Source organism: Coenobita brevimanus, chromosome 30 (assembly GCF_032717465.1).
Source record: "Coenobita brevimanus isolate Jiangsu-jjx chromosome 30, ASM3271746v2, whole genome shotgun sequence".
Taxonomy (NCBI): Eukaryota; Metazoa; Arthropoda; class Malacostraca; order Decapoda; family Coenobitidae; genus Coenobita; species Coenobita brevimanus.
Window position 1 is genome coordinate 2317275 of NC_136983.1, and position 15843 is coordinate 2333117.

Sequence of the window (15843 nt, forward strand, 5' to 3'; positions counted from 1 at the left end):
ACAAATAAATCGCTAAGGAACAGCTGTTAGGGAGCTTTCTTTAACCGACGAGAATACGGTCCCTGGTTACGATAGGAAGGAGAAAGAATGGAGAATAAAAGCTTTCCATGTTCTCCCTAAACACACACACACACACACACACACACACACACACACACACACACACACACACACACACACACACACACACACACACACACAATTTCATTAGATTTTGAAAACAATTGGACAAAGGCCAAGGTCACATGGTAAAGTCAAATATTCAAACCCATTATGAAGCGCAGGTGTTGCACTGAGTATTCTTTTTGTAAGAATGATAGAAGATATGGGAAGATTGTCCACTCTCCTTCCCTCGTCAATCCTGTATAAAAAATTCCCAGAGTTACGAGAGGAAAGTTGTCGGAAGCTTTGTGTATGTGTGAGAGAGAGAGAGAGAGAGAATTAACGTAGCTACGAAGGGGAGACAGGCTGCAAGGTGGAAGAAAGGTGCTACGTAGGAGGAAAACCATGTGGCAATGAAGGACTGGCTACGTAAGAGGAAATTGAAAGTTTTCTATACAATGTGGAGGCAGTTGTGGGATTTTGAAGGTTAACAGTGCTCCTGAAGTAAAAATAGGAGGCTACGAAGAGAGACTACTGAGTGAAATAGACAAGAAAACAAAACGAAGGGATGAGGATTTTTAAGGGAAATTATAGAGGCTACGAGGAAAACAAAAATGGCAGCTTTGAAAATGATGGACTACGAAGAGGAGGTGAGGCTACGGAAGGAAGGAGAGACTACGTAGAGGAAGAAAGGAATGAAGAGGGACGGTTGATAGCAGGTGGGGCCCGTTGGAGGGTAGGGAGGGAGGGAAGGAGGAAGAGGGATGGGAAGGGGAGGAGGCTAGACACAACAAGAACCTGAGGTAAGACAGTGAGGTTGCGCAGTGGCAGTGGTAGCATCAGTTTGCCTCTAGCCGCGGGGGGATGTTGACGTCCGTTCCTGCAATCTCCCAACTCGCCCCTCGCAACTACGTACCCTTGTGATTGCGGAAGATAATTAGCTTTTTAATTATACTTCATTGACTTCCCGAGGACCCGTTGCGTGTACTGACGAGGGGAAATAACTGCATCGTGATTAGGTAAGAAAGTCTAGTGGCATGAATGGAAGTGGAGAATTCAACGCTGCATCTCATATTCCACTGACCATCATAACAACATTTACATAATTGAATATATCAGGCGTCTACGAATTGGCAGAGGTGTGTCAGGGTGTTAGTGTTATTTTACAAGTGTCAGGGCAACAAGGTGCAATTGCAAAGTTCAAAGGCGTCTGTGCAAAGGACTAGGAGAAGCTTGACTAGATTTGGATATGCAAATCAGATGGACTTACGTGGACCTAAGAGGCTTTTTAACATATCTGTAGCACATCTTCAATGACTGATATTTTTCCGGTTGCATCTTATTTTCTTGACTGTGGCTGATATAAACTGGGATGTTAACTCACGAATGGCTTGTCTGTAACTCTGTATACCTTCTTCGTCATTTTATAGTCTACTTCTTCATATTCTTCTTCCTTATTCTTGTTTGTTTTTCTTTTTCTTCGTCTTTTCTTTTCTTCCTTATATTTTTCTTCATATTCGTCTTATTTATGTTCTTTATATTTTTCGTTACAGTCTTCATATTCTTCTTCTCCCTCTTCTTCTTCTTCTTCTTCTTTATATTCATCTTCACATTCTTCTCAATCTTGTTGTTGTTGTTCTTCCTCTCATTCTTCTTTATTTTCTTGTTCTTTCATATATTTCTTATATAATACGAGTCCCATGGTTGTAAGTAAGGCAGATATAAAACAGAATATTAACTCCGAAACTTCCTAAGGTTTTTCAAATAGCGAGTTAAAGTAGACAGGCCTTAACTACTTTCCAGGCACATCTGAAACGTGAACCCAGTGGACTGCAGGCTGAAGTTGCGTACCCCTGCAGCTCACCATCCTCCTTTTGGGGATAGGGAGGGTGTTGAGGGATGTTTATATAATAGGGCAGCTCCACCGTCTTGTTATCTTAGTGCCACCACGTGAAGGCGTCCCTCTCCATCACAGCCGAGGGTAAAATGATGGTGCAAACTGTATATCGGTAAGAAAGGTTGGAATATATGAGTTGTCTCGTCATGGGATTCAAGGGGTTAATATGAAAAATGAGTCACAGGAGCGAGGGTGTTAAGGGATAGATGGCAGGGGGCCTCCTAAGACCAACAGTACGTGGCCCTGAATCCTAATGGTTTTTGTGCACCTTCGCCTTCATTCAGACAGTCGTGTAGTGAGGAACAGGAATTTACAGGGTGATTCACTGCTCAGCAAAATGACGTCAGTATCTATTATAATTCTGTGTGTGTGTGTGTGTGTGTGTGTGTGTGTGTGTGTGTTGAAACTTGGAGGGATGGTTGGAATTGGTTCCCAGATAGCCCAGTTTGTTTGATGATTGATGTTTTCTGAAGGAGTGTTTTGGACCCCCAGATTGTCCTATTACAATATGCACTCGTGAAAGAGGCGACGGGGTACTTCCGTTGAGTTCCATGCGTCTTTGGAGAGAGAGAGAGAGAGAGAGAAGAGGATGAGAGAGATTTGGAGTGAAAGGGTTAAGTCGGGAAAACCAGTGATGTAGCTCCAGAAAAAATAAATAAAAAATGGGATACGATTCATCACATCTTGAATTTCTTCTTGGTTTTCCTTGTCTTATTCTCGTACACTTATCAATATACCTTCCTAACGATGGCCAGCCGTTCTCTGTATTATTATTATTATTATTATTATTATTATTATCATTATTATCTCCCATTTCTCTCTTCTTCGTCTTTCTTTTTCTCTCCTCCTCCTCCTCCAAATTGCTGTTACCACCATCGTAAATATTTCTTCGCCCATGAAAATAGTGGGGTTACGCCATCCCCCCCTCGTGCCCCCTCCACTACACCACTGGGGGAGGCTTCTCACATTTTAATTCCATATATTTTTACCTCTACATCAACTGAAAAATGATTGTACAAATATATACATTGGTAATTTGATATATGACCTAAAATCAAATTGCTTCATCCAACGGAACCGGTCCACTTTTTGAATCCTGAGCCATAGATGAGGTAGGAATGAGTCTCCTTGGTTACTAGTCAAATCGATCCTCCAGTCTGACTACACCTGGCTATCCAATAAGGTGAAAGGGGTTAGGGATCTAAGTCAGGTTAATATAAATGTGCTAAGGGGTTATGAGAGAGGTGATTGAGAAGAGGTAGAGGAGGAGGAGGAGGAGGAGAGGTAGACTGAGATAGCAGGAAAAGATAATGGAGGTGGAGTGTGGTGGGAGGAGATATCGTTGCCGTGTAGGGACAGAAATACCTCGAGGTCATTTGATTGAGGCCACTCCTTACAAGATGCAGTGTTAGTCAGTAGGTAGGTAGGTAGGTCAGTGGGTAGTTATATATGTAAACATTGGAAGGTAGGTGGATAGGTAGACTGGTAGGTAGGTAGACAGTCTGGAAAGTAGGTAGCTAGGTAGGTCATTAACCCTTGTACTTTAAACAAACTGGAAGGTAGGTGAACAGACGGGATAGATAAATGTTCAACAGAGCCAAACAGAATGAAAAACTGTAGAGACAGGTAGAAAGGAAGGAGGCAAAATAGATAAGGAGATAGTCAATGAGGCGAAAAAAGACAGGTTTAGAGGCAGAAAGACAGGCGAGACAGACACCCAGCTCCAGACAGGGTGGTGGTAGTTGCATAAGCAGTGTAGTCGGCGTGGTGGGAGTGGGGTTGACCTCCGCAGCGGTCACGGTCGAGGCCATGGCGCCGGGGTAAACAATGCCACGTGACTCCTGCAGCAAGGTAAGCAAAAACACGTGTCTTGATTACACTCTGCCGTGAACTGTTGATACCTTCATTCTAAAATTGTGCATATATAGCCGCCGTGACTCAGTTTGTCAGAGTGCACGCTGTTGACCTGGGGAGAAAGTTGTTTCGATCCCACTCCAAGGGCTTTTATTTATTTATTTATTTATTTTATTTTTTTTCCAACGTTAGGAAACGCATATGGTCGCAAAATGCTGCGCGCCTCAGTTAAGTCCTCTACAGTACATAGGGGCAACGACATCGAAAACCTCGGGACAAAAAAAAAAAATTTATTGTGAGAACTTTTCACGCTACGTGCACCCCGTACGACCCGGTGATAAGGCGTTGTGTTGTCCTCATTCCAGGCTATGGCAAGTGCTGCCATTCTTATACTTCTGTACAACCGGTACTCTAGTGCTACTTTTTTCTCCTGTACAAGAGATATATATGTTATGGATTCCTTTACATTTTTACCTCCGCAGGTTATATGTCCGCCTATGTTTATCTGTCTGTCTGTTTATCCAGACGATATCTCCAAATCATCTCAGTGAATTGCAATGAAATTCTGTGGAAGGGTGGGCCATGGGCCAAGAAAGAATTGATTAAATTTTGGGGCGGATCCGGATCCGGATCCTATCTCCACGCATCCGGATTCGGATCCTTTTTATTGTGAATGGCGTTGGCGGAGGTATGCGCTCTTTTGAGTGCTTGCTAGTATAACATTTACTGTATCTAAATGTATTTACCTATATCTGGGTGTGTAACAAGAGCCACCACCTACTTTTGTTGTATATATACTCTGTATACTTTTATAATAATAATAATTTTTCAGTATGTAGAGGTGCGTTATGAAGACAGTTGTAAATTAGACTAATTTGTTACACTTTTGATTTCAGATCAAATGACTGGTTATATGCTTAACATCGTCATTTTAGGATGTATTAATCCAACTATGTATACCATTTCGACCCGTATTCTCGTAGGAAGCTCTCTAACACCTTTTTCTTAGCGATTTAGTTTGCTTATTACACCTTACTGTCATCTGTGTTATATAAATACTTCTAGTAGCGCCTCACCTTACATGAATAACGTGCAAAAGTATATCAACCAGCCATAGCAAAAAGTAAATCGCAGAGGAAGAGGTAGGGAACGTCCTTAACTATCGAGAGTACTGGCCTTACACTATATTTCAACGGGAAAGTATTAACAGTATAGAAAAGACAGAATCACACAATTAGTAAAAAATAATCTCGGGAACAGCTTGACTAGTACACATTTGAATTTCCTCTTCGCGATAACGGACTTCCGCCTGATGTTGAAGAGTGTTGTCAGATTAGTTAAGATAATTTTAGTGTCTCGCGATAACACCATATGAATAATTCTTCCTCCCAAATAACGTCATTGGCTGTATATAAACACCGGTGGTTATTTGTATGTTTAAAAAAAATGTGCTTGGGTGGTTAAATAGACGCGTGGTCGCTTGGATGTAAACACACGTGGTCGCTTGGATGTAAACAAACACTTGGTCGCTTGGATGTAAACACACGTGGTCGGTAGGATGAAAACACGTGGTCGTTTGGATGTAAACACGTGGTCGCTTGGATGTAAACAGACACGTGGTCCCTTGGATGTAAATACACGTGGTTGCTTGGATGTAAACACACGTGATCGCTTGGATACACGTGGTCGCTAGGATGAAAACAGACACGTGGTCGCTTGGATGTAAACACGTGTACGGCTACCCTTACGGGATTATGGCGTCTGGCTTTAGATAGACAGAAAGGTCCCTTGGATGTAAACAGACACTTGCTTGGCTAGATATAAACAGAAACGTGCTCGGCTGGATATACAGAGAAAAGAGTGCTCTTCTGAAGGTAAACAAAAACACGTGCTCGCCAGGATGCAAGTGAAGGATGCTCCTCTGAAAGTAAACAAAAGTACGGTACACGTGGTCGCCTGAATGTAAATATACGTTTTTGGTTGTATGTAAATTAGAAATACGTGCTGACCGTAACTAAAAAACGTTCTTGCATGTAAGTTACGTTGTCTTAATGAAAACGTGCTTAAGTGGGTGTAAATAAATATATGCTAGTCAGGATATTCGCGCGCGCGCACGCACGCACGCATGCACGCACGCACGCACGCACGCACGCACGCACGCACACACACACACACACACACACACACACACACACACACACACACACACACACACACACAGTGGGAACAGGAAATGTATAAATGATACACGACAGACACTGATAACGCGCTGTGCTGTTCCCGCAAAACACACACACACACACACACACACACAAATCACCTGGAGGAGTGGAAGAGGAGCGATACATAATATGGACCACCTACGTAGAAAAGACGTTGTTGGGTTGAAGGGTAATGATTGTTTCTTATTCCTCAGCCATCACACTTCACATACCAAGCAGAAGTTCTCTTGCACGGTAAATTAGTATACCCGCAACACACCTTAGCAGTTACGCCCTACCGCTCAACCTGCTATCACCGTAATGCTCAACCTGCTATCACCGTAATGCTCAACCTGCTATCACCGTATCTATGGCAACCACCAGAAATGCTATATCGTTTGTGAAAATTCCAAGGTTGTTCACTTCGGATCGTACTGCAGTATATACTCCCGTAGTGTCTGTAGCGCTGAACTGAACGCTTTTAGGAATGTCAGCGGGAACACGCTGGGTTTGATGTCAACAAGAGTGACACGTGCTGGGGTAGAAATAAACAAAGATCACGTACACAGCCATATGTAAATCGAAGGGACACGTGGCGGAGTAAATGAAAATACAGTAGATGGTGCTGGGCTACATGTAAACAAAGAACACGTATTCAGCCGTATGTAGATCTAAGGGACACGTGGCGGAGTAGATGAAAACAGATGGAACACTTGAGCGGTCTGCTGTTGCATAAGACACGTGCCGGATTAGGTGAACAAAAGGGACACGTGCTTAACTTAGTCCCATATTCTTGTCGGATAAGGAGGCTCCCTAGCACCTCTTCCTTAGCGATTTATTTTTGGATATATCTTATTATCCCTTTGTACGTTATTTATGCAGAGTGTGGCGGTGCTAAAGATTTATATAACAGACTAGGACAGTAAGGTGTAATAAAGAAAATAAAGTATACTGTATAAAGAACAGGTGTTACAGGCCCAAAATCACAAAAAAAAGGACGTGCCAGTCTGGATGTCGGCTAAGGGACACGTGTTTGGCTGGATGTAAACAAAGGGACATGTGTTTGGCTGGATGTAAACAAAGGGACATGTGTTTGGCTGGATGTAAGCAAAGGAACGTGCCCACCTTTCCGCAAAATTTCATTCAATGAGAACTTTTGGAGATACTGTGCAGGATACTCCGGATCCCCCCCAGAAATTAATAATTTCTTCCTTGGCCCATGGCCCACCCTTCCACAATATTCCATCAAATCCGTTCATAACTTCTTGGGTAATTCCGGATCTGGATCCGCCCCCAAATTTAATCAATTATTTCTTGGTCCATGGCCCACATTTTCACAAAATTTCATTGAAAATTATTGAGAAATTTTGGAGATACTGTGCGGGATAATCCGGATCCGGATCCGACCCCAAGTTTAATCATTTCTTCCTTGGCCCATGACCCACCCTTCCACAAAATTTCATCAAAATCCTTTCTTAACTTTTTTAGTAATCCTGCTAACAGACAAACAAACCAACGCGGGGGAAAACAAACCTTTTTGGCGGAGGTAATAAAGTCTCAGACACAACTTCGGAGAGTTTATAAATATTGTCTCTGGTGGTAGTTTACCTCCGGAAGGGGGGGGGGGGCGCTGATAACACGGTGGTGGACACGTGACATGTTGGCATCGTATTTATAAAGGCTCTTAATCAGTTTTAAAGTTGCCTGCAAGGTAGTTAACACTCTAGGGTCGTTTTTATAAAGGATCTTAAGTTTTACCATTCTTTCTCTCTCTCTCTCTCTCTCTCTCTCTCTCTCTCTCTCTCTGTTACCAGACGACAAGAAGGGGTGGCCACAAGTAAATCACCTCCACATTGCACCGTCTTCATCACGTGGCTGCCCTCCCACTGTCTCTCCCCTCCCCCCCTCCTCGCTCATATATCCACTCCATCCCTTCATTACGTCCTTGATATCCCACCACCTCCTCACTCGCATACACTCATAGTCAGTCAGTAATTCTTCCTCCTTTCCACATGATCGGATTGTCTCAGGGTGTTCTTCATAAATTTCAGTCGCATCCATATCAACACCACAACGCTCCATTACTTATCATATAGCACGTACTTATGATTATATATTTTATGGATTTTTCACACTGCTACTCACCAGAATTATGCGTAGAAGTGCTGGATAATTATGAAAGATGGCCGAAGATGAAATTATTGGTTGACTGAAATCACATACAGACGATTTTCTGTGCAACTAAAGAGAATGAGAGAGGGAAAAAATGCCCCTGCCTCATATGGACACTTTCAGCTGAATAAAATCATACTAAAATTGTAGGCCTACTGATCATGAGAGCTGATGGTGATGGTTAACACTTTTGAATTTTATGACTGTGGTTGTTTTACCGTAACCTGGCCCAGATTTTTGTCTTTTTGCAACATATTTCATGTAGCTCATTGGCAGAATGAGACAATACTGTATCCCAGCCTCCTGTCCATAGCATTTCTTCATGACTATGATCATATTCTAGTGCTAATATCATGCAACAGCTCTGGAATCAAGATGGGGAGATGTTAATTTTAGGCCAAGTTGGAGTAAGAAGGAAAAATATATAGTATGGGCTACCCTCAAGGGTGTTGCCAGGATTTTTTCATGAGGGGGTACAAGAAAGGGCAACACTTTTTATATGGGTGTACCTGATGCACAGCACACCCCTCAGAGAGAGAGAGAGAGAGAGAGAGAGAGAGAGAGAGAATGTTTTTCCAGTGAAGGCCCTGTCATGATGTTGGTTCCTCAATTATCATTCTTCCCACCATTGGACAGTTTGTGTATCTCAAGAGAAATATCAAATAGAAAATGTTCATGCTATCCCAACACAGCAGAAACGTGTTGTGATGATGGCCTTAGATGACACTGAATCATGTTTTTATTTTTGTTACCATAAGAGTTAGTTCATCTTAGAGAAACTTCTAGTAGAGAATGTTAATGCTATCCCACCATTGCAGAAGTGTATTGCAATGACTGCCTTGGTGCGCCGCTGGGCACTGGACTCTCAGCTCCTAGTGGCGATCCGGAATGACGATGTGACACGCGCCCACCAGCTCTTCCGGGCTGGTGTTGACACTGATGTTCGATTCTCCATCAACTCACAGCAGCGACCGGCACTGTGCATCTGTGTTGAGAATAATGCACGTGATATGGGTGAGGTTTCTTGATATGCTGCTGTACAGGCAGTCTTTGGTATGGGATGTAGTTGGTGCATTACGAGACTTTCATTGTAGGTGGATTAGGAGATTTGTATTATAGGTGGATTAAGAGGCTTGTATTTTAGATGAAATAGGAGACTTTGTAGCACCCCTTCCATCCATCCACCCATCATCCAGTGTAATATTGTACATCTCCAGTGGGCGAATAGGGGTCCAAGGCTAGGCCACTTTATCCAGACAGTAAGGCAAGAGTGGCTAGTTGCTTTCCCCCTAGGAGGCATTTTGAGAATAATTACCCTTGGAATTAAACCCTCATGAGTCACATTCAGTTAGAGTGCTGTAACTCATTAGACCACCAAGCACCTAAAAATTATATGAGGGCAGTTGGGACTAATGCACTACATCAGTATTGTACACATCTCAGAAGGCCCACCCCTGATGTCCCCGTGTGCATCAAAGAACTGTCCCATAGAAAGGGAAAATACCCAGGTGCAACAGAGAACCTCTTTTTCCAGCAATTTAATTTACACATTACACCTTTGAATCTTTGGTACAGTACTGGGGCAGATTGTGTTGATATTAGAATGATGTTACAGGAATATCAAAGTGTAATATGCATAATTAATTGTTAAGGAAATAGTATAAATTTTTTTATGGCACCTACCATATGGCCTGTAAAGTCAGGGGTGTGTTCTAGAATGTCACCTTGTAAAATACAGTGGTATTATGTATTGGATGAAACTGGTAAATTACTGTAAAAATGGCAGTGGTTCTTCAATAGGCAACTGTACTATACTTCAGCCTCTTGATTCAGGCAGTCTGTTTTTCATTTAGGCCAGTTACCAGGCCTTGATCCCACATCACTCCATGTTTATACTTCCTGGGACAAAGGTACTGGTAATCATCCACCTAGCATGGTATCTTTTTGGCAGAGTAACGGGTTCTACACCTTGCCGAAAGGTGATTCGGGACTGTGTGGGGCAGGGGCATCAATCTCCCTAAGCCAGACATGTCCTCTGGCCACATACCCCAGGTTTAGTACTACATACAGTGTTGAAGGAACTGGCAAATCATCTGTATAGATAGCTGTGGAACTTTAATGTGCATTTTTCTTGTGCATCTATGGATTTAAATGAAAGAGGTGACTTATAACAACTTTGCTTCATGGGTTGTCACCACTGTATCTCTGGATGTTTTTTTAATTTTCCCTGATATTTGCTCTCTTTGTGTCTGTGATCCTGTTGATGTTGTGGTCTCAGGCTCATCTGGACTAAACTAGTGGACTGCAGGCAGTTGCCCTTCTACATTCCACAATTCTCCTTTTGGGAGATAGGGAGGGAGTTGAGGGATGTTTATACTGTACTTGAGCAGAGGAGCCACCAGTTTATATTCATGCCACCACAGGAAGGCATCCCTCTCCAGCACCTGTCCATGATATTACCTTACGTCAGTGTTGTAACTTGTATTTTTCCAGGACTGGGTCAGTTCATAATGTGGGTTTCTCTGTATCCCTTCTGCAGATTATTGAGAAACTGCACAAGAGTGCAGTATAAGTTGCAGAATGTATTAAAATATGAGTTCATGTTATGGAAGTGGTTGTTGTTGCTGTTGTTGTTGTTACCTTGTTGCTCCACCCCATTGTCTGGCCAAGCAGACCCACCACCATCAAGCAAGCATCTGCTTTCCCATGGCAGAGAGCACCTTGGCAGGGTCAGAACAGGGTTCTTCCACATGGTGAGGCATAGGGAAAATGGAGGAGGCATAGACCCCAAGAGGATGAGCTGTTTATAAGAGATATACTGTATATGAGTAGTATTCACAACCCAGACTCTGAGTACAATACTTGGTAAATGTGGTTGAGTTCCTAGCAGGGGAGTGTCGTGCAAGGCCAGCAACCTGGTCTTCACATCATATCACTCCTTTGGTAGTGCCTCTCAGGATGATGGTTACCACCCTTCTACTTCCTCTTAGTGGACTAATGGGTGCTACACCATGCCCAAGAATGATGCAGAACTATGCATGGCAGGGGCAACTGTCTTCCCTGAGCCTGATACCTGCTCCAATCCCATACCCAGAAATGGTTGCTGAGCTAAAACTGAGTGTTGTGAAAGGAAGGGTTGTTTTGTCAGCCTATGTGTAAATGTTCCCCCTTCAAAGTCACCCCTTACAAGATACACAGTTGGAAACTAATAAAGTGGCAATACAGAGTTCACTGCAGTATACATATTGTTCTGGTTTTAGATATGATTGTAGTGGGGAAATCTTACAAAGAATGTTTGTATTCATAATTATCTGTAGTGGGGAAATCTTTCAAAGAATGTTTGTGTTGTTCATAATTATCTGATGTGTTATTTACTTATTATTTATTTATTTATTGGAAGGGGGGGTTAGCTTTTTCAGGATATACCATTAACCCTCTCATGGTCAGGTCAGTTCTAGTAGGAGGTATTCTATTCCAACTAATGCCTGATGATTTGATTCAGGTTAGAGTGAGTTCTGGCAGCCTTAGAGTTTATGTTGTCATCACAAACTCATTCATTGTTAGGTCAGCTGCAGTATTCCAGTTTTATTCAAGTGAGTTATAGAATCCAGTGATAAGTGGTAGATAGATCATAATACCGGTAATTGTCCCCAGTGCTGTGGTCTCTGGTGGTTGTGCCTGTTATGAAAATGGGAGAAATGGAGTTCCCCCGAGCTAAGCCCTGTATTGGACTATATAGCCCCGCTAGGGTTACAGGAGGGAGCTACCCCTCCCGGCACGGCAGCCCGGGCGAGGCTCGAACTTGCAATCCCTCGATCACAAGTCCAGCGCGCTACCACTGTGCTACCGCGCCCCCCCTGTGCCTGTTATGAGATGGCTGTAACCACCACACCCAGGCTGCTTTGTCTGTATTGACATCTCTTAAACTCTGATGTATCCCTGCTCCTCATTTTCTTCTGCCATTAAAACCAGATCAAGCTAATGTGGTATCGTGATAAAATTTTGCCGACTTTTCCCTGCTGGCTGTGGTGATGGAAGGTGTTACATGATATATTTTTAAGTGGCAGAAATATGAAACACAACACAGAAAGAGTATGAAAAGGAAGGATACACTCTATCGATTGGCGAGGACTGAGAAATATGGAAAGCAGGACTCAGTGCTTGGAGGGGAATGTTGGCAACCATTCTCATGATAGTAATACTCTGGCAAATGTGAAACCTCAGACTATTAAGGGATTCATATTGTACTCAATTTGTGAGGTAGGTATACAGTAAGATGAATTTAATGATTGGTGACTGGAATTACTGACTTTAGTTTTGTTATTTTCATTGGTGACTGTGTGGAATTACTGACTTGAGTTTTGTTATTTTCATTTGATTGAGATCCATAACTCCTTTTCACTTTAGTTGATGGCCAGGGTTAGGTAGATTTGAAGGTAAGTGACCAGTAACTAAAAAAGTGACCCATTTCTGTCACATGAAAACAAACTGGCAAGAGTGACTGTGGAATTACTGCCTGGTGACAAAGTGAAATTGCAGAGAGGTGGCCGTGTGAAATAACTGACTGGTGACAGTAAAATTACTGATTGGTGACATGCGTGAAATTACTGATCTGTGTCTGTGAAAGTACTGATTGGCGTCTGTGAAATTACTGATTGGTGACTGTGTGATATTACTATACTAACTGACAGTCTTTGTATTTCATCAGTACGGTTGTTGGTGCAGTTGGGTGTGAGCATCAACCAGGGCGACTCTGTTGGCCTCACTCCCCTACACATTGCCTGCACTCATGGCTACACTGACCTGGCACGCTTCCTGCTGCAGTCCCGCGCCCAGGTTGATGTCCGCACTCTCCAGGGACGCACACCTCTCCACCTGGCGGCCACACGGGGCAATGCAGGTTGGTGCCACACCATACACATGTTCACTTCATTACAACAGTCATAGTGTAATTTTGTGGTTAAAGGCTGTAATGGGAAATACGTTTGTGCTGCAGATGTACAGTATAGCTTAGACTGTCCTGTTTGGTTTTGCTGTTTTCCAATATTTTGGGTAAGACTTGTTTCACAGTCTTTGATACAGCATTAGTTTATGCTATATTACAGAATACAGTAATACATGTATATGATTATGTATGCTGTACAGGATTGTATAAGTGTGTGGTGTAGAATACTGATGCAAGTTGTTTGTATAATAATATAATAATGTTAGTGACTTTTGTGATGTGGTAGGTCTGGTGGAGCTGCTGCTGAGTCATGGAGCATCACCATCAGCTCTGGACCATGAGGGTCATACTCCCCTTCACTGGGCCGCTGCATCAGCTAACTCCGCTACAGTGGAGGCATTGTTGGAAGCGGGTGTCAGTGTTGGTCAGGTAGACACCTATGGCAACACAGCACTACACTATGCAGTGGACTCTGGTGGGGTGGCTGCTGCAACTGTCAAGAAACTGGCCACATCATGTCCTCTTGCTGCCTGTGTATCAAACAATCGGCAGGAGACAGTCATCCATGTGGCTGTGCGTAGTGGGCGGCAGGATGCAGAAGCGGTTGTGAGTGCAGTGGTTGGGGTGGCCACACGAACAGCACTCAACTCTCCAGGTTTACTTGGCCACACGCCTCTCCACTTGGCTGTCCTGGAGCGTCATGTGGCATTGGTTCGTCTCCTGCTAACTGCTGGGGCTGATGCCAACACTGAGGACCACCTGGGCCACACCCCACTGGTATCAGCTGCCCGGGATGCCACGTGGGGGGCCATAGCGTTATTGCTGGCTGCTGGTGCCAGGACTAAGCGTCTTATCCAGGGTGGGGTGGTGGACAGGGAGGTGCGCGACCCTGCCATCCGCACTTTGCTGGAAGATGCCACCCGCCACCCACCTCGCCTCTCCAGCCTGTGTCGCCGCGCTATCACCTGCCACCTGGGGCCGTCGTCACTGGCTGCACTGCAGCAGCCAGCACTCCCTCGTGTGTGGCAGCAGTTCCTAACCTTCCAGTCCCTCAAGCTGTAAAGATCTGCAAGTCCTCATGATATGTAACTTTTTGTTTTTTTCAGTTATGTTCACAGTAAACTGCAGAAAAATTGCCTGCATTTTTCCATTGCTAGTTGATTTGCCCCTTTCCCCAAGCTACAGTACCAGTTGTTTGGGAGAATTGATATTTTGAAAAACATATGTCACATATAATGAGGACTGCCTGTGCACTGTATCTCATATACCTCAAGCAAGGAATAAGGTGATGATCTAACATGCATGATCTCATCTAATGCATGGAGTAAGACCATCATGTGGTAGGTGGGAGGGGGTTGAAACATATTACAGTACTTCAGTTACAGTTTTGCTCATTGAACTTCTGTTTGTTGCAGAGTCTTGGAAATATTAACCTCTTCAGTCTGATGATGTAATCACCAGATGATTTTATTTTGCTAGGGAGAGACTATTCAGACTGGAGGGGTTACATATAACCTTCCTAAACCTTGTCAGTACTAGAGGTCTGTACTAAGTTGCATGAAGTTTGGTAACCAAAATAAAGGACAAAATATGTGCTGGGAGTGAAGGGGTTAATTTCTCTAGCATACCAGATTGTTCCTTGGTCCCAAGTCAGTTACTGAACCTTGCTATGTTGTAGTCATTATAAAAATTGCACTGCCTCACTAGGTCTGAGTTTCTCAAGGATATATTGTAGTCATACTTTACCATCATGTTTTAGTGATCTTTTATTATACTGTACTGTACTGTGTATAAGTACTGTATTATATTGTGCTTTATTTACTATTATACGTTGTATAAAACCTGTCAGTATGTAATTATTATTGGGCATTATTATTTAAACAAATGTTTTAACAGGCTTATTTTTATCTACTTGCGGCTGTGAACCTTTTCTAGGAGTTGTTTGTTACAGCATACTGCACTGTACAGTACTGTACAGTAGATTGACTTGGTGAACTACCATTGTTTTTTTAGTACATTGTATAAGCATTAAATCAAATGTAAGTATTGTTCAGGCTAGAAAAAAAATTAATATGCAGCATGTAATCAATATATGAATATTTTTGCTTCAGTGTTATGTTTTAGAAAAATCGATATCTTGTGGAGTTCATACTATATATCGGATCTCCTGCGAGATTATTGCTTCAGGAATATAACTCATTTTCCACGGGTGTGGAGACTGTGGTCTCTGCTTAGTGATAACCTGATATTCTTAATTATTTAGTTTTGTATCTGCCTATTGTATTTATTGTTATATGCTGATAATGCTGAAAAAAATAACTGAAAATTTCAGTTGTCCTTTTCTTTAGTGAGGGGTCATCATCCCGTTAAAATCCAAACCACTGTGTTATGGAGTGATGGACTGAACTGAATTACAATACTTATGAACACTAACGCTGATGAGGATCCTATTTGAGTTGGCACTGTGCTTCCTGGGTGGAGGAGTTGTGGTGTCCACTTGAAAGTCAAACCACCTCACATTTCCCTTCACCTCATGTGAGGGGAAGGACCCTGGTCCAACCCGTGATGCACTCTCTACCATAAGGGGGTGCCAGGTCCCCACATGGTGTATGTACTATACTGTACCTGTAAATGGACTCACACAAGCAGATGTTTACCTGTGGCTGGCAGGT

At 43.0% G+C, this 15843-nt stretch overlaps 1 protein-coding gene across 1 annotated transcript; it reads left to right on the forward strand.

The window, feature by feature from the left end:
- The first annotated feature begins 969 nt into the window (after positions 1 to 969).
- Positions 970 to 15444, forward strand: LOC145395228 (uncharacterized). The gene is made up of 4 exons (XM_080268917.1): positions 970 to 1121; positions 9045 to 9240; positions 12935 to 13126; positions 13458 to 15444. The coding sequence occupies exons 2-4, from the start codon at positions 9057 to 9059 to the stop codon at positions 14231 to 14233; spliced, it is 1152 nt and encodes a 383-aa protein (XP_080125043.1). The 5' UTR covers positions 970 to 1121; positions 9045 to 9056; the 3' UTR covers positions 14234 to 15444.
- Positions 15445 to 15843: the final 399 nt, after the last annotated feature.

Bases quoted from the DNA above. Each gene is read 5' to 3' on its own strand.
- LOC145395228 (XM_080268917.1), top strand. From the start codon at position 9,057: ATGACTGCCTTGGTGCGCCGCTGGGCACTGGACTCTCAGCTCCTAGTG. The intron at 9,241-12,934 runs GTGAGGTTTCTT...GTATTTCATCAG, and splicing joins GAATAATGCACGTGATATGG to TACGGTTGTTGGTGCAGTTG. The intron at 13,127-13,457 runs GTTGGTGCCACA...GTGATGTGGTAG, and splicing joins GGCCACACGGGGCAATGCAG to GTCTGGTGGAGCTGCTGCTG.